The sequence below is a fragment of the Styela clava genome, chromosome 6, assembly GCF_964204865.1.
Source record: "Styela clava chromosome 6, kaStyClav1.hap1.2, whole genome shotgun sequence".
Taxonomy (NCBI): domain Eukaryota; kingdom Metazoa; phylum Chordata; class Ascidiacea; order Stolidobranchia; family Styelidae; genus Styela; species Styela clava.
Window position 1 is genome coordinate 18,011,737 of NC_135255.1, and position 27,760 is coordinate 18,039,496.

The window sequence follows — 27,760 nt, forward strand, 5'->3', positions numbered from 1 at the left end:
AAAAGTTGTTTTTGCTGGATTTTAGGGTGTATGGAACCTTTTTTATATGCGAAGTAACATAAATTGTGTCTTTCCTCAGATAAATTAATTTTTGGTGCGATGGTTTTAATTTATGCAAAATTTCACAGTTAACTTCTGCTGCTGGGTCAAGCAATTTAAAATATTAAGAATCGAAATCAACCACAAACTTAGCTATAGTCTGGAGATATAATAATATTCAGTTGAATTTTCAAACCAAGTTCGCAGACTTGGCAGATCACAGTGACTTGGCGTTTTATAGATTTCGTAAGCTACCTAAGTATGGGTCTAGACATACAGATTTCTGTAATATGAAGTTGTAGAAAGCCCACATCAAAAATCACCCCCAGCGTACAAAAAATAAATATAAATTATCCAGTTCAGTCTAGGAATGCAGATTGCGCTAGAAATTCAAATTTTCAGATCATTTCTAACCCGAATGGATAATTACTAATTTTTTTTTTTTAATTTTTTTTATCAAATCCTACATTTTTGCAATAGTGGCGGGGACTCTGTAGAAAAGATCGTCTAGAGTCTAGATAGGCTTTTATTTTAGTGTCGTAGGCTTATTTTTGACCCTTAGCTCAAATTTTCGAAGAAAAAACAAGATACAAGCCATGTTTTCCTTTTTCACCAAAATTGTGTGCTACTGTGGAAGTATATAGCATAGCGAAAAAATTTTGTCTAATCGGTGTCGCTCAGGCTCATTTGAAACTCAAGCCATATTGCAGCTTTTCAAATACTTAAGGCTAAATACTTAAAAAATACTGAAAAATACCAGTCGCGACGTACCGGAAGTTATGTCCGTATATGGTAACATGCGAATAATTTTTTGTCGGAAATTATCGCCCGAGGCAAAGTTCCTTCGCAAAATTGGATTGCTTTAACTTGTTTGCTAAGTTTTACTTCGATAGTTTAAATTATAAAACTGTTCCGAAGAAAAAAGAAAAAATATGTTGACGGAAATTGTAAAGTTATCTCGATCTGATAACTCGAAATATATTTTGTGAATCATATAATAAATTAACGAAAAAAGGGTGCGGTGCTCTAGTGCAATGGCTTGTGGCACCTTTCCGGATGCTTTTAGCACTCGTTGACCCCTGTTTATCCTTTAAAAAAAACTGAAAACTATTTTAAAATTCTAGAGTTAAAACATAATAGTAGTATTACCAAATTACAGACATTTTTCCACAAAACATCTGATACAAATGTATTAGTATGTCAATATTAAATTAATACCTCAATTTTTAAATAATATATAAGAACTCCTACTTACATTTCCATGGTATGTGTATTCCTCCCGTGAATATGCGGCGCAACGATAATTAGATAGATTCCAGACTCTATTTAATATAGAAACTAGCAAAATTCTAAATCCTATTGCTGAAAGAATCACCAGAAATATTCATTACAAATTAGCTAAGTTTGCGATAAGTGGGAGACTATACGGACACGCTATATTACTGGTATATTATTTATTACATCATAAAATGAAATTTCAAATAACCACTTAAATAGTCCAAAACTTAAAAAAAAAATCTGCAATTATTTTATATTAAGTCGACTTCTAGTCTCTAGCCAATCTATCTTAATTTTAAACTCATAACAACTGTTTTCGGGAACCTTTGAAGGACACTTGGTATTCTAGCTATTCACTTGATCGGAAAAACTTGAAACTACATCAATAAAACGAATCAACTTTAATTATTAAACTGAATATCACAATTATTTAACTGAAAGCACATATTCCAAAACCTAAATTTCTACATTTTTTCTGAAAATGCAAATGTTACACCTACACACAGTTTAGGAAGGTTCGTCTTATAATATACCTAAAGTTACGGTATTCAAATTTATTTAAATTAAAAGATCTTGAATCTAGAATCTAAATTAGGAAGTTTCGCTTAACCCAAACACAGTCACGTAGGTAGTTAAAATAAAAATCGAAGCGGATGTGTTGTCCATGTAAGGCCCGTACACGAAAAAAATTAAATAAAAAGTATAAACAAGTGTAACTGTTTCAGGGAATTCTCATGGGCTTTGTTATTGAAATATTCCAGAAAAGGATTTATTCGGGCAAATGAATAATGGATGTAAGACATTAATCTATAACACACGTTGAAATTGTCTCAGTCCAACTTGATCGAGCTGAATTGGTACTCCCGTAATATGTGAACCAGAGTAGGCCATAATTTTATTCCGATTTTCCTTATTTAAGTTCTATTACGAGTTCGGGGACTGCCTGTGTTAGCCAGGTGAATATACCCCCTGTCCATACATTTCAGTCCCTTTACACAACTTGATGTGAAGTAGGCGAACAAAATTAGTTACCTCTATATTGGTACACATACTTCTGAACGCTGCTAAATTAACCCGCTAATTCTTCTGATATATACCTTTTTCTTAATTTCACGTGCAGGGAAAATCCGAATTTCCAAATTGTTGCATTATTAATTAATATAGAACAAGGACAGAACGATTTTGCGTGAAAATAGAAGAAACAAAAATATTTTCAATTTCTTGAAATCAAAGTTATTTTCCTCAATTTCATGCACGAAAACGGTGAAGTGTTGAAGTAACTTGAGTTCAAACAATGGACAATGGAAAAAGGAACAATGTGACAAACAATTACAAACGTTGCAAATACCCATTATTGTACATGGTGTTCATAAAGTCTCTTTACAATTTCAATTTTGTGATGAAGTCAGTTCTCAATATATCTTAACGAGGTTTGTTGTTTATTAATCAGTAATTGTTCAAGGTTTTTTTTTCTTTTTCATTTAATACACAACCTAAACTATGTATGGTAATAATGGTATCGATAAATTCCCTTCCTAATTTTAAATTTATCCAAGACTTTATGGACACCCTCTATTATGAGTGGGGAGGGGGAGCCTAAAAATCGGAGTAAGGAAAAAGAGTAGCTATCATTTCTCTTCCAAAACATGCCGCGAGCTACCAAAAATGCCAGATTTCTACGATTGCCCTTGTTAGTATTTTTATATATTAGAGCTTATCTTCAGAATTCTTTTTTACCTATAAATACTATTGCTTCGACGCCACAAATTTCTACTTGAATAACGAACCACTTAGACAATTTTACCTAGACATATCCTAATAATGCGAGCAATATGCACGAATACTGAAGTTTAGCTGATGAACAATTTGCCCATTTATTTATGCATTGGAGTTGGTATAATTTGGATCGTGTCAATCCTCCCTCACCATGCACAATAACTCTGAATATACTTAGCTAATGGTACGCACAACTTGCACTCAGCAAAGTCAAATATGTCCATATCTAGGTATTACAAAAATAAGTAAGTGGTGCTACGGAAGTATGTGTACCAATATGGAAGTTACTAATTTTGTTTTTGCCCACTTTACATCAAGTTGTGTAAAGGGACTGAAACCTATGGGTGGAGGGTATATTCACTTCGCTAAATCAGACAGTCCACGAACTCGTAATAGATACTAAAATATAGAAAATCGGAATAAAATTATGCCCTGATCCTAGCCTGATACATACACTACAGGAGTACCAAATACGTTAGGAATAGTAGTAGAGCTTCATCGAATACAAAGTACTACACCTTATTTAACGATAACAACAAAGTCCTCCATGGTCGGGAAATTCTGTCCTGAGAGCTTCACTATACCAGTAATACAATGAACAATATGCGTTCACAATGTCTAGGAATTCATATATACCCGGGATGGAGTCTCCCATTCGCCTAGAAAACCGGTGTTTGGGGTTCATTGGAGCGAGAACCATTAATTTTGTGGCCATCACAAACTTAAAAAAAAACTGTTGTATTCACTCGTATCTAACTATCAATCGAGATAATGAATATTACATTAGCGCGTTATATTCTTTACAAGTAAGACTTGAATGTTAAGCCATCGTTGGCTGTTATGGCCAAGTGTATTCATCTATATAAGGATTTTAAAATACTATTACACGAAAATGCGAGTTGAACTTAACATTTTTTAGTAAAGGTAAATAATACTCTTATATTCAGTTGAATAAATTTAGCAAAAAAAATGTAAAAATAGATAGAATGAGTTTCAATACAAAACATTTCCGAATTAGAGAATTGAATTGTACACGTATAGGATTGACGTATGTTTTTTGTTTGCTTCGGAATGCGGGAGAAATTACGGAAACAATATGAAGAGGTTTATGATATTATTGTATTTAAATTTCGGCGTTAAGGCCTAGCTATTTAGCACATTAGATCACTGTGGCAATTTCAAGATCTGGGGTTCACACTAGAGACGACCGATGATGTATCGGTTATCGGTATTCTCAATATCGGCCATTTTTCCGGTATCGGTATTTGTATTGAATAAATGTAGATCAATATTTCCGGTCCATCCGGGTATTAATCTGATCCAGAATGTTTTAAAAAATAAGTTGGAATACGGACCGGTATCGGCAATTTCGGTTTGAGACTTGACCTACAGACCATTATCATGCAAAACCAACATAATAAGTCAAACGCTCTAATCAGCCATCGTGCCCATTTGAGGCGAAAATCGAAAAACAATCGTCATCTTACATACGATTTATTTTATATTCTGTAGACCAGTGGTTCCCAAAACGCGGTCCGTGGGCCAATTTCATCCCTCGAAACGATTTAAAATGGCCCGCCGAACTTAAGTAAAATAGTTTAAAACACTTTATGTTTTTACCTTTTTACGTTCTGAATACCGCCAATTGTCTTTATCACAGTTTAGGCACGTGTATATTTGTACCAATTCAATTATACCGGTATCTGAATTATGAGTACCGGTACCGGCATTGGCCCTTTCCGGGCGCCCGCGAATTTTCCTCCCCTTCTAATTTTAGCCCCAGGTCAATCAACTTTGGAAACTACTGCTGTAGACTATTGTTACTTTAAAAAATTATACCCTACTACAATATAAAAAATCGACAAAAGCATTCAGAAGAATAAGAAAAGACATTTAATATATAGTAATTTCGTCTCGTCAAACGTATATTTATTGGAAAATATGGAATAATATTACCAGAACACCAAAAATAACATTTTCTATATTCTCTAAAAATAGCGCTATCGGTAAACACCTGAAAGTAAGCCAAGCGGATAAGTTAGTCTAAAATTACATCGAAGCAATACAGGAGAATGGTAACTGACACGCAAGGTACTATTCTAAAAGTAAAAAAGAACTTGCAACGTGCGGTTGACAAATGCGGATTCTCCCTTCAAATATGCAGCGAGGAATGTTTGAAAATTTCAAAAAAAATTGTTGATTAGACAAGTTTTTCATAAAAAATTTTGTTTCTAAAAATAAACCCAAAATTATTTGTTTTATGTGTAAAACATGAAACGCCCAAAATTTTCGAAGTTTTCGCTGTGGCGTGGCAACGCAAGTTATTTGAAATTTTGTTAGAACTTCGTGCAAATCACTTTACCCAGGGTGCAATAAACTATGTAGGCAATACCGAATAAAAAAAAATTAAGATTATGTCAAAGGTATTTTACGAATTCAATCAAAATTACTGATTGAAAACGTATCTGATCTGGCGTCCTAACTCAATTTTCTTGCAATCTTGGTTAAGTTTATGTTATTATGAATTTGAATATTTAACCAATGACGTCATGGAGTGTGACGTCCTATATTTCAAATAAATCATAATACCAACGTCATCGATATTGTTTAAAAACCTTAATTTCCTTATAATTTCTCGCTATCTAGTTTGATTGTATATTCCCTAATTACCTCTAATTACCAAAAATTTATTAATTAACTCATTTGCAGGTAAAACTAAATTAGCCATCAGCGTAAAATCCCGACTCATAGTAACTAAAATATAATTACTGTGTATATTAAGCTTTACATCTTCCCAGATTATAAATTTGCATATAGTTGGCTTTTAGATTAATTCAGAATGCAGCTATTAAATGTAACAGTTTGATTATACAATGGCGGTTGCTTGTCGATTAATGTGGTGACTAATATCGATAATGCTTTAAAACGGCGGTACTAAAATTTTGCGAATACCTGAACATGAACCTCTATATTTTCACTTTTTCTTTTTTGAAAGACGTATAGATTCGTCAGTACTCCCGTAGTATGTGTACCAGTTTATGTTGAGGTCATAATTTCATTCCGATTTTCCTTATTTTAGTTCTATTACGAGCACGAATATAAAGACAGTGTTACAATGCATGAGTGCGAAACAGCTAAGATTAATCGCAATCTCAACAAATGTCTTCAGCTATTTTTCAACTGAATCATTAACATTTGGTTTCAGTTTGGTTATGGCAGCATCAGGCGGGCTATATTAAATGACCCGAAGGCCTGGATTTGGCCCACGGCCGTAGTTTGCATATAAGCCTGTGTTAGAAGATAATATTTTACATTTTGCATTTCACTTGTGAAGACCAAATGCACGAAAAGACCTGGCCTTGTTCAAATGAAAATATCTACGACCTTATGGGAGTCTTGTACGAAGAGTATAGAATGCCGAATAGCAAAACACTATTTTCATTACTTTAGTAGTGACTGATTTGTGCAATCATTGTTATCAATATGTTAGTTTCATTATTGGCGAATGCTACGCGATGCATAATTATAGCATTTTAGCAAAAACAAACGTTCCATCCTTAATAGAAATACAAATCCGACATAAAATATTTTGCTCCTTGAATTCAATTCTATACCATGTCAGACTGGCAAACTCTTAGTTGAAAGGTTCGCCACAAACTTTGATTGGCACATTTATTTTGATTGTGTCTAGTCTGCCGTCTCAGACAGAGGTCAGACTTCCTCAGTCCATTGAACATTTGAAGATATATTAGAATAGCTAATATATATAAAATACAGTAAGCTATGCTTGCAAGTCTGCACGTAGCTTCATAATTTACTGTGCGAATCGCCAGACGTTTCGAACTTTGCAATTTCACTTGGCCTGTTGCACTCTGAGTGTAGGTCGAACTTTGAACCCGGAATATCAAAATCAATATGTCGGAATAAAGTCAGTCTGATATCATAAAGCAATGCCGCAGCAAATCATGTGGCAAGTTTCATCACGACGAAATTTTAAAATGATTGGAAATGGGAAAGTACAACCTTAACCTGGTACACATACGACGTTCCGGTGCCCGCCATCTCGGTTCGCATACTACAGGAGTACCGATTTAAGACGCATGTGGTGTAAATCAATTCTGCGTGATATTTTCTTATCGCCGGGGATTTCAACCTGGATCAGACGCATTTTAGGCGTCTTACGAGTGGGATATTTATAGCACAAAACATAACTCGCAACTCTAACGAGTAATTGTTACCTGGCTTATTCAAAGGAAGACTAGCCCAACTAGAAGAAACATTATATCATAGCCAATGTTCTAATGTCCATTCACTTGAACTTTATCTAGGCGGCCTTATTAAGTTTGTCTAGAATATCATTGGATTATGCCAAAGGCATCCATATTGGGTATTAGTTTTGTGGATGCTTGAGCTACGGCCTTTTTTTGTAATAATACATTAAATGAAAACAATATATTTTTCAAAATCGTGGAAGATTTTGGGGATCCTAAAATGAATATATTTTTATCGGTTTCAACCCCAAAATGTTGATTAGCCAAAATCACTTTTGATCACGTATTTTGTTCGATTCTCTTTTTATGTTACACTTAAATTGAAGTTAAATTTCCGTTTTTTTTGTAAGGCGGTCTAAAATTAGCCGCGGCGGGTTCTCCTTTATGGCGCCAAACATTGATAAATAGGCAATTTCGTGCTCGCTGAATCGGTCGGAATGTTAGTTGGAGTCATATGCCCGCAGTCAAGTTTGCACTATATTCAAAAATTTTCGAATTTGGGAACAAATAGAACTAAACCAGAAACGGTACTTTTGTACACAACTAATTTTATGATCTGTCTTTTTCAATTGTGTTGTTTTTTAGGTTAGAACGTCAGGATAAATTATCACTGATACGAAAAAGGCAGGTCATACCTCACCAAACAAAATGCTTTATTTCACATTTCAAAAGGGGGCCCGACCCTTCAACCCGATACGCCCATGTATAACACTTCTTGCTACTCATTCTATCTTTAGGAACTAAAAAATAGTTTTTCATTTAATGAAATTTGCTAGAACCGAGGTCACACGCACTCACACGGGAACAAAGGGAACTGAATCTGAGTAGAAAAACGAGAAAGTCAATCCACAATAGATTATAGTGTAGATGTGAACAAAACTCATTTTTTTCGATATTTAAAAAAACAACTCGACAAATGGTACAATTGACACGAACACGCCACGGACAACCCATGCTGAGTTGTTCCGAGAAAGCTTAATCGACAAAACGAATTCATGAAAAACATTGTTCTAAAATTTGACGCGGATTCTTTTCCCCTTGTCAGTCAGATTTCTTTACAGATTATATATCCATTGACGCCGAAAACAATGAATCAGCAAATAATAATAACAATAAATCTCTCAACGAGATGAGATAGTAGATTGATACAACTTAAGATATGCAACTCGCGATACCCAAGTATTTTATTTACGATGTGTTTCTACGCTCTATGTCAAAACAATTCTCTAAACCAGGGGTGTGCAACCTGCGGCCCGCGGGCCAAATCCGGCCCACAAGGGTAAGTTGTGCGGCCCGCGAAACGATTTTTGAATTTAGTCTAGTCTGGCAAGTGCAAGTAATTCCAATCTCTTTGCGTTGGAAAGCCTATACCCGAGTCCAATTTATTATCTATGCCTATGACGTCACAATGCCCTAACAGCTAGGTTGAGCTAGGCGAAACCCATGTCATTTGCGCCTGCAACTACTAGAGAGCCTTTGTTAACTAAAGGTGTCCCCGCGGTTTTATCCAGTTATTTGTATTTGTATTTGTATACTCTGGGTTCTAGGTCTCCATGCGGGCATGGAGCGGTTCTCAAGGGAGCACAAACAAAATCCCTCAATAGGTACTATTTGCGATGGTTACATAAATTTAAAGTAAATGTAATGTAATTTATTCAAATCTTATTAAATAATTGCCAAACGCACAATCTTTATACTCTATTACCCACTCTTAACGAGGTTTTAAACAAGCATACTTTCAATAATGATTGAAAAAGTCAAATTGAACAGATTGCTGACTCTTGCAATGTCGTCGAATCTGTCTTTAACTAATTAACTGACAAAAGCACAGAAAATTCGGTACTCCTGTAGTATGTGAACCAAGATGGCGGACACCGGAACGTAGTATGTGTATCAGGTTATGGTTAGGCCATAATTTTATTCCAATTTTCCTTATTTTAGTTCTATTACGAGTCTGGGGACTAGCCAAGTGACTCATGTAGTATTTGTACCTAAAATTATGGCCTAACCCTACCCTGGTACACATACTACGTACCGGTGTCCGCCATCTTGGTTCACATACTACAGGGGTATCGAAAATTCATTTACTTTTCAATCTCACAATGGTCATTTGACGCAATGATAAATACTAGTAAAAGTTACTGAATATTTTTCATCGTGTAAGAAACAACGAATCCGTGATTGAGATAAAATCTAACAATGGATTATAAGATTATACATCGAAGATTTATTGGTAATCGTTGATAAATTGATAGATACCGTAGTCAAGTTTTGCGTCAAAACAATAAGACCTGACAGTGATATATGACATTCTATGCTTTGTGTTAGTGATTGAATAGGTTAAACATGTTGGTACCGCCTCACCAAAGGTGTAATGTATTACGTATGCAATGCGAACCGGAATGATTCTTGTCCTACCCCAAAAATCAATCCCCATCTCTCAGTAAGCCATAGCTGTAGTTTGCTTGTAAGCCTTTTTAGTCACATATCAAATTTAACTTCAAATAAGAAATTTCGGTACTGCCAAAGTATGTGAACCAAGATGGCGGACACTGAAACGTAGTATGTGTAACAGGTTAGGGTTAGGCCATAATTTTATTCCAATTCCCCTTAATTTAGTTTTATTACGAATTCGTGGACTAGCCAAGTTCCGGTGTCCGCCATCTTGGTTCACGACCTCGGGAGCCACGAAATTTCTAGATTTGAGTTTGAAACCAGGAATCGGAACTGTTCGAATATTTAGACTCTGACCCTGGAAGGTGCATCGAAGGCCAACTTTGCAGATCTGAAAAGCATTGTCTCTCCACTCAGCTATAAATTTGCGAGATCAAAACTTAATTAAAGGATGATCCCCCCAAAAATAACTAGAAAGTTTTTAAATTACTCCTACAAAAATGAAGAACATTTATTTAGCAATTCTGTTTGTGTATACAGATAGCCGAAAGTGTCATTAATTGGCGCTTTAGAAGTATGTGTACCAATATAGGAGTAACTAATTTTGTTCGCCTACTTTACTTTAATTAAGTTGTATAAAGGAACTGAAACCTATAGACAGGGCGTATGTTCACCTGGCTAACACAGACAGCCCCCGAATCGCAATAGAACTAAAATGTTATGTTATCTGTAGAATGTGACCTGGATTCTGTTTTTTCCAGGGGTCAATAATAATTTTGAAATATTTTATTCAGTTATCAGAATCGAGAATGTTTTTATTCTTTAAACAAATAACTAGATATCCGTGACTGAGATACTAATCAAACACTTATTGATACTGATAATTTGATAACGTTTGACGTCATACTGATTCTAACTCGTTAATGACAAATTGTGTAGAATTGCTCTTTCTGAATGTTTTGAAATTTTCAACTCAAAAAGCATTTAGTCTTTTTATTAATATAATTATGATCCATCGGATGTAAGATTTCGCTTTATTAAAATAAAATTTAAACAAGGAAAAGTTCTGGTGCTACTATAACGTAAGATCTATTTCAAGCTAGTCACCTCAAACTTTTTAGAATTTGTGAAGCCTCTCTAACAATAGGTTACAAATAACTGATAGTAAGGCAAAATTATGTTTGGAACGTAAATACTAGGATGAAACGTAAATATCCAAGATAAGGCGGGCAAGATCAAATCTGACAAATATTTTTATTTTTTTTTATCTTAACGCCGCCTCAAAATATTGTCTACGCCGCCTTTGTGTTACGAGTCCCATTGTTTGAGACCGACCAAGCTGGTACAATAGCGAAAAATCTACCGCACTATGGAGTGACATCTAACTCAAGCTAATACTATAGCGCAGGGGTCGGGAACCTGCGGCCCGCGGGCCAGATCCGGCCCGCGGAGTAACATAATCCGGCCCGCGACGCTTCACTGAATTATAGTAACAAAACAGCTGTTTTGACGATATTTTTCTCGTTTCACAAATTATTGTGAGACGCGTTTAGACTAAATTATATTATAATCTAACAAGTATAAAATTCACAATTACTCGTTTAATGAGCCTATAATTTAATTATAATTAGAAAAATGGCAACAAAACGCAGAAAGGGTTCAATGGCGCCGAAAATGCAATGCAATGAGGAAATAAACATATATTCTATTCGAGAGATGTATCACTGCTTCATTTTCAGTATAAAAAGTATCATCCGTTCGGTTTTCAACTTTCTAAAAATATGTGCGGCCCGCCAATGACTTGCAACCCTTATTTTGGCCCGCGAGCGACAAAGGGTTGCCGACCTCTGCATAGCGTCAGGTCTACCGCCACATTTTCCACCCCGAATGGATATCACTTATTTACAACTATAACCTGGATCGGTGACATATCGAGGTAGACCTTACGCTATAATTGCACAAGAGTTTGTAGTACAGGAACATTGAATTATTACGACAATTGAGCTTGTTTCATTGCACATTATTGATCATAACGCGTAGATATTTTCGATATCAAATTCTTAACGCATTTACCAACTTCTATACAATAACGACAAAAAATTTTTACCTCATTAACATGAATTTACGAGAAGGAAAACATTTATCAAATGCGACAATTGTGTTTGTTTTTGTGCATACAAACGAAAATAAGGCGGCTGAATAGACGTATTTCTTTCCTGACGAAGTTGAAGGTTACTACTGAAACGCCAGAGGTACTAAAGTCATATAGGATTGCGATGTTGCATTAGGTACCAGTAAAGATTAGGCGTTTGCTTCGAAGCTGTTGATCAGAAAAACAACTATTTAGTGAATTTCAAGTAACTGTAAATATCGGAAAAAATTATTTTGATTTAAACTAGACGGTACAAGACATGTGACAAGATGTAAAAATTAAGTTTCAAATTCCTTTTATTACGCAACAATAATTCTGTAATCCAAAATCCGAACTCTGAACATATGTCGCAATCGCAAAATTTCCCGACTATGGTATGATTTAAATCTGTTTACAGCAGAACAAGTAGGTCCTCAGAATTTTCGCAATGAAGTTACCATGACACATAAATTTTCGAAGATTAAATAAATTCAAAGTATGATCCTTTTGAAGGTCGTACTATAGAAGAAGCCATTAGAGCTGATATTTGTCTACAATTAGCTTGTGGAAGACATACATGGTGTCCATAAAGTTCCTTTACAATTTCAATTTTGTTATGAAGTCGACTACGGCATGATTTAATTTGTTAGACAGGCAGAGCATTAGGCCACAACGGGACATATTTTTAAAAAATGTACTCAATTTTGTTTACTACTTTCCGACTTAGATATAGTATAGATTTTGTGGGACGTATCAAAACAATAGCGTGTTGCAAAGTACAAATCACAGCGGAACCAGAAAAAATTCAAAATTTTCCGATTATTTTCAAACATACAATTCATGACTAATGCGATTTTACAGTTCACTCTCCATAGACAGACGATACCTTTAGCCCAATTTTTTCTTCAAAAACAAGGGCGTAACCTCGGGGATTTTTGAACTAAATTTACCTTCTTTAACCAGTCGTTAAGATATTACATGAATCACTAAAACGTCAATAAAAGAATTCAGAATTTTCAGATATTCCGAGAATGTGCGACGATTATTTAGAACGATTCCCTGTGCAAGCAGCAAATGATTATCAGCGAAAGGGTCTTTAGGAAAAATGGATCAACATGATATTCGGACAAAAATGAGGAAAATTGACAGGGTTGATAAGGAAATGCCGGGTGAATTGCAGCCACCATTTTTTTAGCACCAAAACAAAGGCGTTGGCTGGGGGATTTTCTGAGTGAAATTGTACAGATTTACTGGGTTTGGCAAAATAATATGAATCATTTAGACGTCAGTACAAAAGGTTGTAATTACCGACTTAAAGGGCGCAGCAATCAATGCAACCTTACAACTCTTTAAAAGCGCAAATTTGCAACACATATGAAGTTATATATTAATGCTGTCAATGTTATGCGGGCGTATGACGGAGTTGCACTTCATTTATTATATATTATATAAAATAATATTTCATTTAAGAATTGATACTCTCTAAAATGAGACTAATTAATTGTTATTGAAACAAAAGCGCGAAAATTTGCGGCACATATAAAGTTAGTTTTTGTGCCAGTCTTTTGGGCTAATAATGGTGGGATAGCTGTTCAATTATTATATATTATAACAGCAATAATTTATACAAGTATTTAGTACTATCATATCATTTTTTGAAACCATATATTGTTTTGGCCCTCACAGATGTATTAAATGAGGTAAAAATACTTGAACAATTACTGATTGAAAAAACAACAAACCTGGTTAGGATATGTTGAGAACTGACTTCATAACAAAATTGAATTTGTAATTGGACTTTATGGACACACTGTATACTGAAATCGTCAAAATTTGGAAGAATACTTTGTTACTCATAACGATACATAAAAAACGAATACACAAATATTATGGTTACTTTTAGCTCATAATATTTGCTTCACCTGGCCATGTTACGTATGCTACACATTTGAAGACAAAACAAAATTATTCTAGTATTACCTAATGCTTTCCCAGTAGGTTGTTTACAACTTCGCCGGGGGATTTTGTTTAAATTCAACGAAGCCCGTAAACAACACTTGATACGAACTCAACAAAGCATATGATTCGCTTGAGATCCATTTAAAAATTTTACAATAACACTTGTCTTATTTACAGCGCCGAGTATGGCCTATTAGTGGGAAATTGAATGAGGCGAGATTTAGCACCGGACTTGGATCTACAAGCATTACTCCTAAGCAATGTTTGACTGATCATTTCCCCTTAGACGGGCTTTGTAGGACTTTTAAATATTTGTCTTGTGCTAAAAATAAGGTGTTGTTCAATTTAGAGTAAACTGTAGGGATAATAGGAGATATTATGTCTTTCAATAATACTCGTTTTTATCAAAATATTTTCTTTTTTTCAGCCTTTCGCCTGGCGACAATAAAGTATTCCAACCGAACAGCCAATGGTTAGTGTTGTTTCTGACATATAGACCATATTCTGAAGATTTCTTCATCAGAAACTTTACACCTGCCAGTTGTACACAGATCTTGTGTTGGGCGAAAATTATTCCTAGATCCCACTCTACCAATATTTGGAAAAATATCTCTTAGAAAAATATTTGGTAAACTTTCCTTTAATTTAATCAGGCGTTGGGCCTAGCTATGTCGGCAACGTGAATTAAATATCTGGAAAAAAAAATGCCATGATGTAATAATTTGGTTTGGCAATGCCAGACCGAAAGTATTAGGTTTAAAAACAGGAATTGCGTACGTATAACGTATTAGTGTACACTTGACAATCACCTATTGAGTCCGAACACCTGAAACCGGTCGTTCTCTGCATACCAATATACAGGGTGTCCATAAAGTTCTTTACAAATCCTAATTTTGTTATGAAATCAGTTGCCAATATATCCTAACCAGGTTTGTTGTTTTTTAATAAGTATTTGTTTAAGTATTTTACTTCATTTAATTAATACATATGTGAGGGCTAAAACAATATATGGTATCGATGAATTTCCTTTGCAATTTTGAAAAAATTTGAGACTTTATGGACACCCCATATATGAGTGGTTACATGACAATGCCTTGTTCGGTGCAAAGGCGCAGAATGAGTTAAAACGGAAATATTCCTTCTAAAAGAAAAAATAGCTTCATACATATCAATACCGGGTTTTAAAGAGCGTTATTTAGAGCAGAGTGGTCCAAGGATGTCGGACTCGCGGGCCACAATATTATTTTTGTTTTGTTCGCGGGCCACAATAGTGCCAATAATAGGTAAACAGTGCAATATAAAACAAACATTTTTATTGTCCAAACACTTGATCATTATTTGTCATTTATCAAGCCCAAACATGCAAAATTCACTACAAAACTCACTAAAACCTGCATTTAGTGTAAGATTTCAAACTCTTCATAACGGAGAAAGTGTTACAGGGAGAAAATGTCGTTTTAGATTGTCACCAACAAAACTTGCAGGCATATCAAGCAAGCATTGTGGCACAAGTGGCCCGCGGGCCTGGGTTTGGACCTTGCTGATTTAGAGAGAAATAATTTATCAACTCAAAAAACAAATACTTTATTTATTGAAGTCTCTAAATGTCAACGGGAAAATTCTATTTATTGCAAATGGGGCGTTACAAGATGATGAGAAAATAAAACTCTTGAACTTGGAAGTGCACCGTGACTTTGCCTCAATAACAAGTTGTTTTTCGAATATACATCGGGCGGAAGTAATGCGGTAGCGAAAACCGCAATTCTGAGAAACTCAGATACAATCTTTATTCTACTAAAAATTGTTTGGTAAGCGTTTTTTATTACTCAATACAAGCAAAAGTATAGACCCTTTCTTTCCCACAATACTAGATAATTATAAAGTTACTTAAAAACTATACTAAATCTACCTAAATTCTATGCTTGTAAACCAAATATTTTGTTTATTTTTTGCCAACGTAATTTTTTTTTGTCTGGACCGAAGCCACGAATTTTGTTCGGTATGCAGATCTTGTTTACGGTCTCGTTAGAGGAATTTGCTTTGAAATGCATCAAATGCCACAAGATTGAAAGGTTATTGGACTTTCATGGATCCTTTTTGTTCAATTTTCTGAACAATACACTCGAGTTTAAAACAAAATGTGGGGCTCCCGAAGTATGCGAACCAAGATGGCGGACATCGGAATGTAATATGTGTACTAGGTTAGGGTTAGGCCATAATTTTAGGTATAAATACTACAGGAGGCTCTTGGCTAGTCTTCGAACTGATAATAGGACTAAAATAAAAAAAATTGAAAAAAAATTATCGCCTAACCCTAACCTGTTACCCATGTTACGTTCCGATGTCCGCCATCTTGGTTCGCATACTTCGGGAGCACCCAAAATGTTCTATTTTCTCATTCATACAAACATTGGGCACTATTTTGTTACTAATACCATAGCTTAAGGCAGCGTTCCCCCCAAACCAAGTATAACCCAGCATAATCGACGATCACTAGCTAAAATGCTAAGTTAACGCGGGTTAATCCTTCCTTTCAGTTCCTTAATATATAACCTAGCCCCACAGACGCCATTCTATCCACTAATTTTACACATGACTCGAAATCAGGGTACAGAGCGCATATTTTACGGTTCAACTTTAAACCTTTGGGGTATTTTAATCGCAGCTAATCTGGTAACGAATAGGCGTTTCATTAAATTATATACTTTCATCCTATTACCTCCTACTAAGGAGCCGGATTCTGAGAATAGTTAGGGAACTTAGTGTAGTCCCATATAGAATACAATTTTCCACTTCAAAAAAAAGTACTGAAAGATTTCCAGCTAAAATATATTTATAGTAATTTAAGTATACATACATTACACATACAGTGTAAATTTTTATACAAATTATTTCCCCAAATTTTGGACTTAAGAGTTAGGGGTTGCTAATATTAAAAGAAATTGTGATCTTAGTGTGGTCTAATAGGGTACAATTTTCTACTTTAATGATAAAAGAACTGAAAATCACCCCACTTTTAAAAATATATATATATATAGTAAATTAAGTATAGATATAACATTTTTATCTGAACTATTCCCCTCATAATTTCTAGTCGTAGAGTGAGGGTCACGCTATCAGCATAGGTTGCCAATACGAGAAGAAAACTTAAAATTTCTGTGGATTTACTGGGTACAATTTTTAAACTCCAATGAAAAAAGACTGAAAAACGTCCAACTTTCAATATATATAGTACATTTTAAGTATAGATATAAAATTTCCATCCCAATGATATTACATGTTTTAGATGATTTTACAATGATATTTATAGTTTTAGAGGATGGGATACCATTGGCATAGGTTGCCAATACGAGGAGAAAATGTAAAATGTCTGTGGTCTTACAGTGTACAATTTACTACCTCGACAGTAAAAAACTTCAAACTCAACGTTTGAGAATACATTTATAGTACATTAAGTATAGGTATAAAATTTATCCCAAATAATTTTGTTAGAGTTTGGTTACCATGTGCGTAAGTAGCCGGTACAAGAGGAAATTGTGACCTAAATGTGTGATCTTACAGGGTACAATTTGCTACTTCAATGAGAGAAGACTGAAAAATATACAGCTTCTAAAATATATTTATATATACCTATAAAATGTTATCTAAATTTTCGTCTCAGAGTTCGGGGTATGGGTTAACAAGAGCATAGGTTGACAAGATTAGAAGAAATTGTGATCTTAGTGTGGTCTCACATGGTACAGTTTTCTACTTCAGTGGAAAAAAATAAATGAAAAACATCCAACATCTGGATATATACATATAGTGCAATAAGTATAGATATAAAATTATATCTGAAAATATTTCCTCTAAATTTTAGTCTTAGAGTTTGGGTTAACATGGGTTTAGGTTGCTGATACAAGAAAAAGATTTATACTTTGGATGTGAAATAACAAGCGAACATTGTTAAAAGTTGGTGATCTGAAATGGATGTGATTCAATAAACACACATTTTGGGTTTTGGGTTCGGTCGTTTATAATAAACAGGCTTAACGTCAAATACAATTTAAATTTGAGGAAAAGATTTTTCTCATATATGACACTGAGTCGCTCTTTTCTATGCAAAAGCTTTTTAAATCTGGTTGCACACTTTTTTCTTAACAGTCCCAAGCCACAAATACCCAAACCAAAGTATACTTTGATTGAATCAAAGAGTTCTTGAGGGTTCACAGACTGTTTATGTAAAAACATGCGTTTAAGTAAAAATCGTCTCGCACGCTATGTGGGTGCGTATTTTCTAGAATTCTATTTTTTTTTCACTGTGGTGACATGCACCACATGACCATATATGTGTAGATACGTTTATTACGATTTCGATAATTCTAAACCAGATTCATTATCAAAATTTTCCATAAAAAAAGCGAATTTCGAAATTTCAAAGAAAAAAGGATTTGAACATATTACGAAGTAATAGAATCACTTTAAGCTGGTATTCAATCAAAGTTTGAAGCAATATTAAGAAAGAAAAAGAATTTAGAAAATAGAGAAACTTTAAAATCAGGAATATACCTTGATGTCATTTTTTCAAAACAGAGGGTTCGATAATCGCTTATACGCTCATTGCAGCTCGCTTGTACTCTTATGTTTTGAAAACCGTTAAAAGCTGACGATTTTGAAAGTAATACATTCGTAATTACTCGCGACTTAGCATGACATAATTCACAGAAATCGCGACGAGGGTGACAAAACATTCATTTTCGTCTGTTGTGAATTCCAAATTAGATTTTTACATCGATGACCAGATATTGTCATTGTCACAGCAGACGAAAACAGGAAATTAAGTATAGTTACGTCACAATCGTAAATAACAATTTCGATAATGAAACAATTAAACAAAAGACAGGGGATTTTGAAAAGACGCAACGTCACGTGACACACGTGTGTGGGTCATTGAAATACAAACGTATAGGGTTACAGCTACTCATAAAATGATATATACAATCGTATCGAATATAATCCGTGAATTTCCAAGAATGGAAATTATACCCGATTTTGCATATAACTCGTTTCTTCGAAGTAAAACCACGAATCTCCAATTGAACGTCCATACGAATAATTTCCTTTATTAAGTAAAATCGCGCTCGTGTATCGGGTTCGTAATAAAACTTTGCAAACTTCTGCTTAGTCAGAAATTGTATTTAATTACGGTTAAATACAAGTCATACTACTGTTTTTGTAAATGAATTCAAATAATAGAATTTGTGAATCCCTTCTCCTATTCACCGTTATAATTAAAATACATAGCTATAATTCGATTGTGACTTCATAGTAAACAGTTGTGACTGACGATCCCTTCACAATTACGCATCGGGGGTGTACGAATATAATCGACGAATGGCCCTTTAATGTTTATTTTAAGCTTTCACGTGACATAAGGCTCCAGACGAGGAATCAATGATAATATATAAAGAAAGAAAATTATTATAATTATATTAGTCAAATACTGGTATATTTTAGTAAAATTTACAGGTTTTAAAACAGCTTTGGCGGGGATATTTCACGCTGTTATAAGCGACTGTGCCATATTACACCTGAACGGTGCGCAAACAAAGTAATTATTTTCCTTTCTTTGGAAAAGGTGTTGTGATTCTGGAAAGGAATGTTTTCCAGTTGTACAATGACTCAGAAAGAATTTTCCTACTAAAAATAGGGCAATAAAACTAAGAAGCACTACGTCGGAACGATGGAAAAGTCCAGTTTGTCATTTTCTTATTCAGATTCAGATGTATATATTTGTTGTGCAACAAACATCGTACATATGAACCAAAATTAAAAATGAAACGAACCCATTGAAAAAATCGTACAATGTGAGAAAAGGGGTCGTGGAAAGAATATTAAAGTCATCGAGTCAGCGACACCATTTTGAGCAGCAGATGACGTCAAACAATTACGAAAGTATCAGCCGGCATGTGCATTGGTGTTGAACTCTTGTCTGGAAATCTTCAATACATTATTTATTACACGGCAATTTTCAAACAAAAATATTATTACGTCATAAAAGTAACCTTCTCGATAAAACAACGAGTTCTTTCAGAATTCCTCGTTAGGAGAATTAACCCAGCAGACCCAAGTGGTTTTGTTTTATCAGACGTATCTGTTCATCCGTGAACAATTCCAAGACTAAAAACACAAAATTGAGAAAGTTTTGTGACGTATGGAAAACGTCACTATGTAAATATTATGATCGAAAGGAATGTGCGATTTAGTCGACATTTGTTTTTAATGGACGCGAGGGTCCAGTGGTTGAAGCGTTGGACATAGCCCTGATGGCATCGCAGATTAACAAACTCGTGTCCAAATCCTGGACCTACCACTTAACACCCAAGATGTAATCAAATCGGGTAGACAAAGTCGAACCGGAAGGATTCCGCTTTTTTGAAGTAAAGCAGCCCTTTACATGTACCAGTTAAGATTTCGGTGTTCCAAAATATTGCAGGTCATTACAGGCAAAATTGTTAGCCTTCACTGATTTTACTTATTCGGAATAAAACTCAAATGAACGAGTCGAATAAAAAAAATAGAACACAAATCGTTTCTACATATTTGAAAATAAAAAGGATTGCATTATATTTAATAATTTGTTTTCATCACATTCCTCGTGTTATTTCGTGCGTTCTCAGGTCATCTGAATTACATTTTAATAATCTACGCCTAACAAGGTTTTGTTTTGTGACGAAACAATAGGTTATATTTGAAAGTAAACATATTGTTCGCAGCGAGAAAAACATTATTCAAAGGCAATTATGCATTAAGAAAAAATTTCGCAATCAAAAACTATTTCCCTAGAGCGTAAACTCACGTATTTTGCGTAAAACTTGCTATTTTTAACGTCGTTGTTTTGACAAAACATTACTTTGCGTCGATGCGTAAAAACGTGGGCATTTTCTCTTGTACGCGTTACTGCATTATGCATTCTCCCACAATATAAATTAAGCCCTCGCAATTTTCTGCATATTTTCACCTAATCACATGAAAATACACCAATGAGAAACAAGTTTTGGGATGTTTTTGCTCTGACTAATTATCTAGACAATCCCACTTTTAAATCTACTGAGATACTTTGAATTTGAGGAAAACGATTGTTTTTTTCTGTAAGTTTATTTTGAAAGCCTGCGCCAGGGTGTAATAAATTAGTTACGTTACCACCGGACAGCAGCGATTTTTTCATTTTAATTTGAAAATTTCATACGTGGCTGCTTGTGTGAAGCATTGCTCAGAGCGAACAATTGAGGGTATTATGATATTATTGGTCAACGCCATTGCCGAATTGTTTGTTCTCAAGTTGGGTCAGGATAAGTTACATTAGATAGGGTTTTAAAATAGAAAAAATGTGGCAATGACCAAATTCATCATAACCTAAATCAGGACTGAGCAACTTGCCGCCCGCGGGCCAAATGCGGCCTACAAGAAAAATTTGTGCGGCCCGCGCAGAAGTGTCAAGTTTGATTGACGTATGGCCCGCAAAACAAGTTTTCAATTTATTTTATTCAGGTACGTGCGAGTGACGTAATAATATGATATTGTTCGCAATTGTATATAGATATAGTAATAAACCTACGACCGGAATGGCGCTCGAGAAAAAGTTGCACCAATAACGTTTAACTTTCAAAAAAACAAGATTTTGAAGATTACGAAAGGGTGAAATAAACTCTATGTGGGTGGATTGTGGGCGGGTAATGTTTTATGAGCAAACAAAGCAATATAAAACTTTTAGGCCGTAATTTTAAAGATATAATTTTTAAGATTACAAAAAAAATTTCCGCTCCACCTACCAATAGGATACGTCTTGAATAAATGACAAATAATAGAATAGTAAAATAAATGATTTTTTCTCCTTCATGTATGAATATTATAATAATATACGCTCCATGCTGTATGGATAGCTTACTAACGCGATATAAAAATAAAAAAAGCAAAAAATAAAAAAAGTCTACCAAACTATGCACAAATGGTGACGCGGTCAAAAATCTAATGCAGTCCGCCTCGGCGTTCCTTGGTCAGTTTTGGGGTTGAAATTCTATGAACCAGGGGTGTAAAATTATTAATACAGAAACGCTAAATACAAATATCGAGGTCAGGGCTACTCAACTATTTTCATCAAAGATCCGCAAACAAAACTTCAAAATTATTGGGTCCGGTCTTTCCAGAAATTATATTTCGGCATCCTTATTTGCACACTTCCTCGACCGGCTAATGATTATTACCTAATCAAGATTGTTTATTATGGTGTTATAGTTTTTTACATATATATTCAAAACTATTAAAGTCATTTTTTAAAAGGTAACTTCAAAAGTGGGGCTGATGTTTCAAAATAAAGAATTAGGTGCGGCCCGAATCAAATACTCGAAAGGGTCGGATTCGGACCGCGGTCCGCCAGTTGAGTAGCCCTGATTTAGGTGGAAACGCGGGCCGCATTTTCATTTAACACAGGCTTGGAATTGGAATTACTTGCATGTAACATATCAAACTAAATTAAAAACCCGTTTCGAGGGCCGCACACCATTCAAAATTGGCACTCTTCAGTGGGCCTCACAATGTGGGCCGCATTTGCCCAGCGGGCCGCAGGCTGCACACCCCTGCTACAGACTGTTTGATTCGGGACTATTCAAGCATTCGTCTTGTGATTACCTCAAGTTTTTCAATTGAAATTTAATTTAATTACAGAATTGAATTAAAACTCGAAGTACAATTTCTCAAATATTGAAAGAGACATTTAATAATCTTCTATAAGTGAGAAAAGTTGACTAGCGGAACCCGTGCGCTTTTCTCAAGAGACAGTGGCCTCAAGTTACCGATATTCAATTAAGATTAGCTTCATACGATTAAATTGCGGATACGATGTAGCCTATCTGCTGGCACTTTTGCGGAAATTAAGTTCACAAAGAAAAGCGTAGGCGACGTAAATGAAAAGTTCCAAACCAATCGGATATACAGGATGTTCATAAATGCCCTTTACAATTTCAATTATGTTATGGAATCAGTTCTCAATATATCTTAACCAGGTTTGTTGTTTTTTAATTAAGAATTGTTCAAGTATTTTCACTTCATTTGATCTGTGAGGGCCAAAACAATACGTGATATCGATAAATTCAATATTAAAAATTCAACAATATATAGCATTTGTGTGTTTAGGATAGTAATAGGACCCATCTTCGCGAATATTTCTTTATAAGGCAAAAATAAAATAGTAAACCATACCGGGTCAGTAATGTTTGTTTATATACAGATCATTGGTGAAGTGACGATTCGTCGAGACAACAGTCCACGTTAAAATACAGGAAAAAAAACAATGTGGGCGTTTCCTGGGTCGCGGGGGCGTGTGACATTCTAATTTTAGCGCCAAATGGTCGATGAGTCGAACAGGAGAAACAATATGGAGTGAGATATTCCACACGGCAAAAATCCAAAACAAATTTTAGGTTTTTTAACGCTATTATTGTGAATTTTATTGGTGTCGTAAATGGATTAACAGGAAACCATGTCTATGTCGCAATATGACGTCATTTCCGCCATAAAGTGAATTATTTTTAAATTTCCTCAACAGATAGTATGCTCACAATACGATGTGATTTGTATTCCTACAATTAAGTCACTAGACAAGCATTGTCCTAAACGTTGTGGGTGCCAATGTACATATTTTGTCATTTACCAACGGGTCCGGCTTGTAGAACCAAATAGGGGCGTAAGGTGGGTGTGTCGGAAACTTATTTCCATAATACAAATAATTTGGTTCGCTTGTGAAGCTGAACTCACCTTTAAAAAACTTCTTGGTGGAGTTCGCTGAGAGCAAGGTCTCGTGCACTCTAAGGTTTACAAGGTTGCAATCAAGTGTCAAGAGCTTCGGAGACTATAAAGATTCTCTTGTGTAGAATTGCGCGCTCGCAAATACCAATTGACGAGAGACGTCCTATTTCAGGAAAAATTCGGTTTCACTTAAAAATATTCCAATAAAAGATGCCGTAATAAATACGTAATAAGGACGATAAGCCCGAACAAGATTAAGTGTACATTTCAATTTAATATTATGCGGTATAATAACAGCTCTAATAGTACTATTGCGTCAGCAACCTATTTCTATGACATAATAATCATTTTCATTATATACTATTATGATTGAACAATACCGACAGCGGAAGGAATTCAGATCATAATCTTCTATTATTACTTGTAACAAAAACGCAAAGTTAGGAAGATTCAACTGTTATTATACATACATATATTTTCATAATGATAAAATTGGGTTATAGAGAGAATAAAGCTAAGCCAGTTACTTCAGTTCGTCTAAGAATCTAACGGGAGCTATTATCCTATTTGTAACTGCTTTTGCAGAGCTTTATTCAGAGCGAAAAGATGTCGTATAAAAACCAGACATCTCTTGGTCTCAGAATTGAATAAGCGTAAAAATTTAATTATAATAAGGGAGAATTACTGGCTAAAATTTTAAACAAATTCTTTATAAGATGTCGTATAAAATGACTCGTCTCTGGGTCACAAGTTGTACACAAACAATTTCCAAATTGGATAAGAAGATATATTTTAAAACTAAATAATTCAAATACGCGATGCCGAAATTTGAAAACAAATGTACGAAATACAAGCCCCATTTTTATTATACTTTACAATAACAAAAGTTTAGGATGCCTGGATTTTAATCGCGTGTTCTTATCCAGTGAGTCACCCCTAATCCGGTCAACTATCCGCGTAATTTTAAACCTTACGTAACGTACGTGGGTGGGAACGCTTTACGCACGTTTTGACGCAAGGGATTCCCGATTATGAGGAATTCGGTGCAATATTACATTTTTATCAAAACAAAGCATAAATTAGGTAGTTTTGTAAAATTAAATAAGCAGAAGTCTATATGGTCTCTTTCAATAACACGTTGTGAGTAGGGTTAGGCCATAATTTCAGGTACAAATACTACGGGAGTCACTTGGCTAGTCCCCAAATTGGTAATAGAACTAAAATAAAGAAAACTAGTATAAAATTATGGTCTAAGCCTAACCTGGTACACATCTACTTTTCGTCTAAGTCACAAACATTGGTATTTATTACGCTTCGGCTCCCATCCCGGAATAATAGGCAAGATATCGACATGAATCACTTTGTTGTTTTGAACAAATGATTAAAAATTTTCTGAACGATCTTTCATGTTATTGCGAAATCGTAAAATTTGTTTATACTAATGGTTTCCAAACTGGGGGTGGTTTCTTCAATCCTGGCAACTTCTTTCGGCAATTTATCGTTTGACATCGCAGAAACAGTACCACCCTTCTTACTGAAATTGAATCCAGACATTGTTCTTGGGTTCACGGATTCTTATGTGCTTGTTGTTGGTATTAAATTTGATGAATTGCGCAATGACAATTTTATTTTAATGGAAGGGGTAATTGAGCTTATGGTAATTCAATGTAGGGGTAATGATATTAAAAGGTTTTGAAACCACTGGTTTATACGAATGCCCAGAACTAACAATAGAATTAACTTCATTTCCGCTTAAAACTAGCAGAATAGAGTCCAACCTTGCAGCATTTATAATTAATATAAATTATAAACAAATATTCCAATAAATGACCTTTAGAAAATTTAAAAAAAAATGTATCATTGTGATTTATGGACATAATTTTCAATTAATTAATGCTAATCTTAGAATGCGTCGTGATGCGTCCAGTGCGTCGAAACCAAATGATAAAAATTCAGTAAACTTAAGTGACATTCACAAGTAATTACACGACAAAGAAACGGAATAAGGACTCCACAATTACGTACGCGCAATCGCTGGCTAACATTTATTTTAAAACGACCCGATTTTGGTATTAAAAGTAATGTATACATGTTGAATAAACCTAAAATGCTAGTTAAATTTTCATGCGTGTAATGCGTCTACACGCAAACTTACGTACGCAGACAGACTCACTTCCGACGCATTTTGTTACGTTTTTTGAATAATGACTCATGGAACATAATTTTATAATTGCAAATCATTGAATAATAGTACTTTCTAAACTTTGTTGAAAAATGCTTATTTCTTTTTGTTACTGCCCACGTGGGCATGGCTCAGTGCAGGGGTGGGCAACAGTTTTATTTTATGTATGGGTCGCATTCAGAAAATCTTTTTAACAAAGGGCCGCATTTGACGTCACAGGTACTGTTCCCATTCGCATGAATTTTTTTGTTCAACTGAACCTTTAGAAAGTGCACAATGGCTATGGGTAGCACAAGAGTAAAGAGCGCTTCTATACAAGTTGATGCAAAAAAAACTTGTTTATGAATTTAATTATTCAATGAAAAATGTTAGTTTTCCCTCTGATGTTTGGGGGCATCATTGCTCACAGATTCTTTACACATCCGTGACTGCTTGTACTGGGTCTTGTTTGAAGTGAATGTGCAAAATACCTAATAAATATTTTGCTATATATAAACTTCCGCTTATTTTTCCAAGTTTCAGAGAAAACGAGATGTTAAATAGTTAAATAGTCTGTTTCACAGATGTTAAATATTAGGTTTTTCAATTGCAAAGTTATTAACTATTACATTTTTGTGACTTTGAAATTATGGAAATGGACAATATCTCACATCTTTCTGAAATAATTCTGAAAAAAAAGAAAAATTTTATCCAAAACAATAATCTGTTAAAAGGTTAAATCACAAAAGTTTTAGGAATCATTAATAATTAAATTAATTTAAAAAAAAATTCTAAGAATGAACTGCATGCAGCGTCAAACACATTGGCGTGGAATTGTTTAAAAATGAATGAACATTTTGATGAAATATTTCGAGAAAAAAGAGCCAACCAACTAAATATATCCTAAATTTTCCAATAAAGGTACACATACGATGCATTAAACAATAAATAAAGATCTCAGCCAACTGCGCGTCAGAATTTGAACTCAACACGTATTATGCGTCAACGCAACGACGCAACAACGGGGACGACGTGGGTATTTATTTAATGCTCTATGCGAGCAGTCACTACTACGTACATAGCTACTATAAATAACAAATGTGTTAACAATTTATAGTTTTGCTGTATTGATTTTTAAAAAACGTTCCAGGAGTGGAAAGATCTTGGAACATTCACAAAATTATATTTACCCGGAATTGTTTGAAATTGTAAATAATAAACATTTTGATGAATTATTTCAAGAAAAACGACACAACACAATCTAACTAAAAATATCTTACTTTTTTTTTCAATAAAGGTGAGTACGATGCATTTTACGATGAATTAAAATCTCAGCCAATTAAGCGTCAGAATTTGAACCATGCATACGTAGCTATGCGTCGACGCAGCGACGCAAGAACGTGAACGATGCAACAAGGTATTACGACGCAGCGTATGGACATAAATAACTTAATTATATGTCAAATAATTTGTATTTTCATCGGAAATTAATAGTTTTATTAAGTTTTAACAATGCTCTATCCTTAGAAAACGTATGAGTAATAATATTGACACGCAAGTTACGCAAACCGGCGTAATAAAATTTAAAATACTAATAAAAAAGGTCACGTCAAAATCGGCCACGTACGGGTCCCAGAAAAAGAGAAAAGTTAGGAATAGCTCCGCGCTTGATCGTGTAAAATGTCAATAATAAAATCTGGCAACTGGTTTAAACTACCGGACGTCTTAAATTATCTTCCAGGAACGTAAAAATATATTTGAATTTCATTCCAAATGCCGGATGCGTATAATGGATAGTAAATTAATAAAAAGCTATAAATAGGCTGCGTAACTCGGGCTAGGCCACTACGCAATTATGTAGAAATGGGAAAATAGTTAAATAAATAAAACTTTGGAAATTTTAGTTTTCTATAAAGAGGTTTCAAATCATTAGAATCAAATTGAGATTTATGAATATTATGACATAAT

General features: G+C 34.5%; 1 protein-coding gene across 2 annotated transcripts in view; it reads right to left on the reverse strand.

Annotated features, from left to right (window-relative positions):
• LOC120331835 (uncharacterized) overlaps positions 1-27,760 on the reverse strand; it is an 84,992-nt gene that overhangs the window by 23,196 nt on the left and 34,036 nt on the right. The window contains exon 1 of one of the 2 annotated variants that reach the window (XM_039398996.2): positions 1,295-1,406. The exons of the other annotated variant lie outside the window; for it this stretch is intronic. Within the exon in view, the coding sequence (XP_039254930.2) occupies positions 1,295-1,302 (8 nt within the window). The 5' untranslated portion in view covers positions 1,303-1,406. Of the gene's footprint in view, positions 1-1,294; positions 1,407-27,760 lie in introns of those variants that run through there. 2 annotated transcript variants of the gene reach the window in all.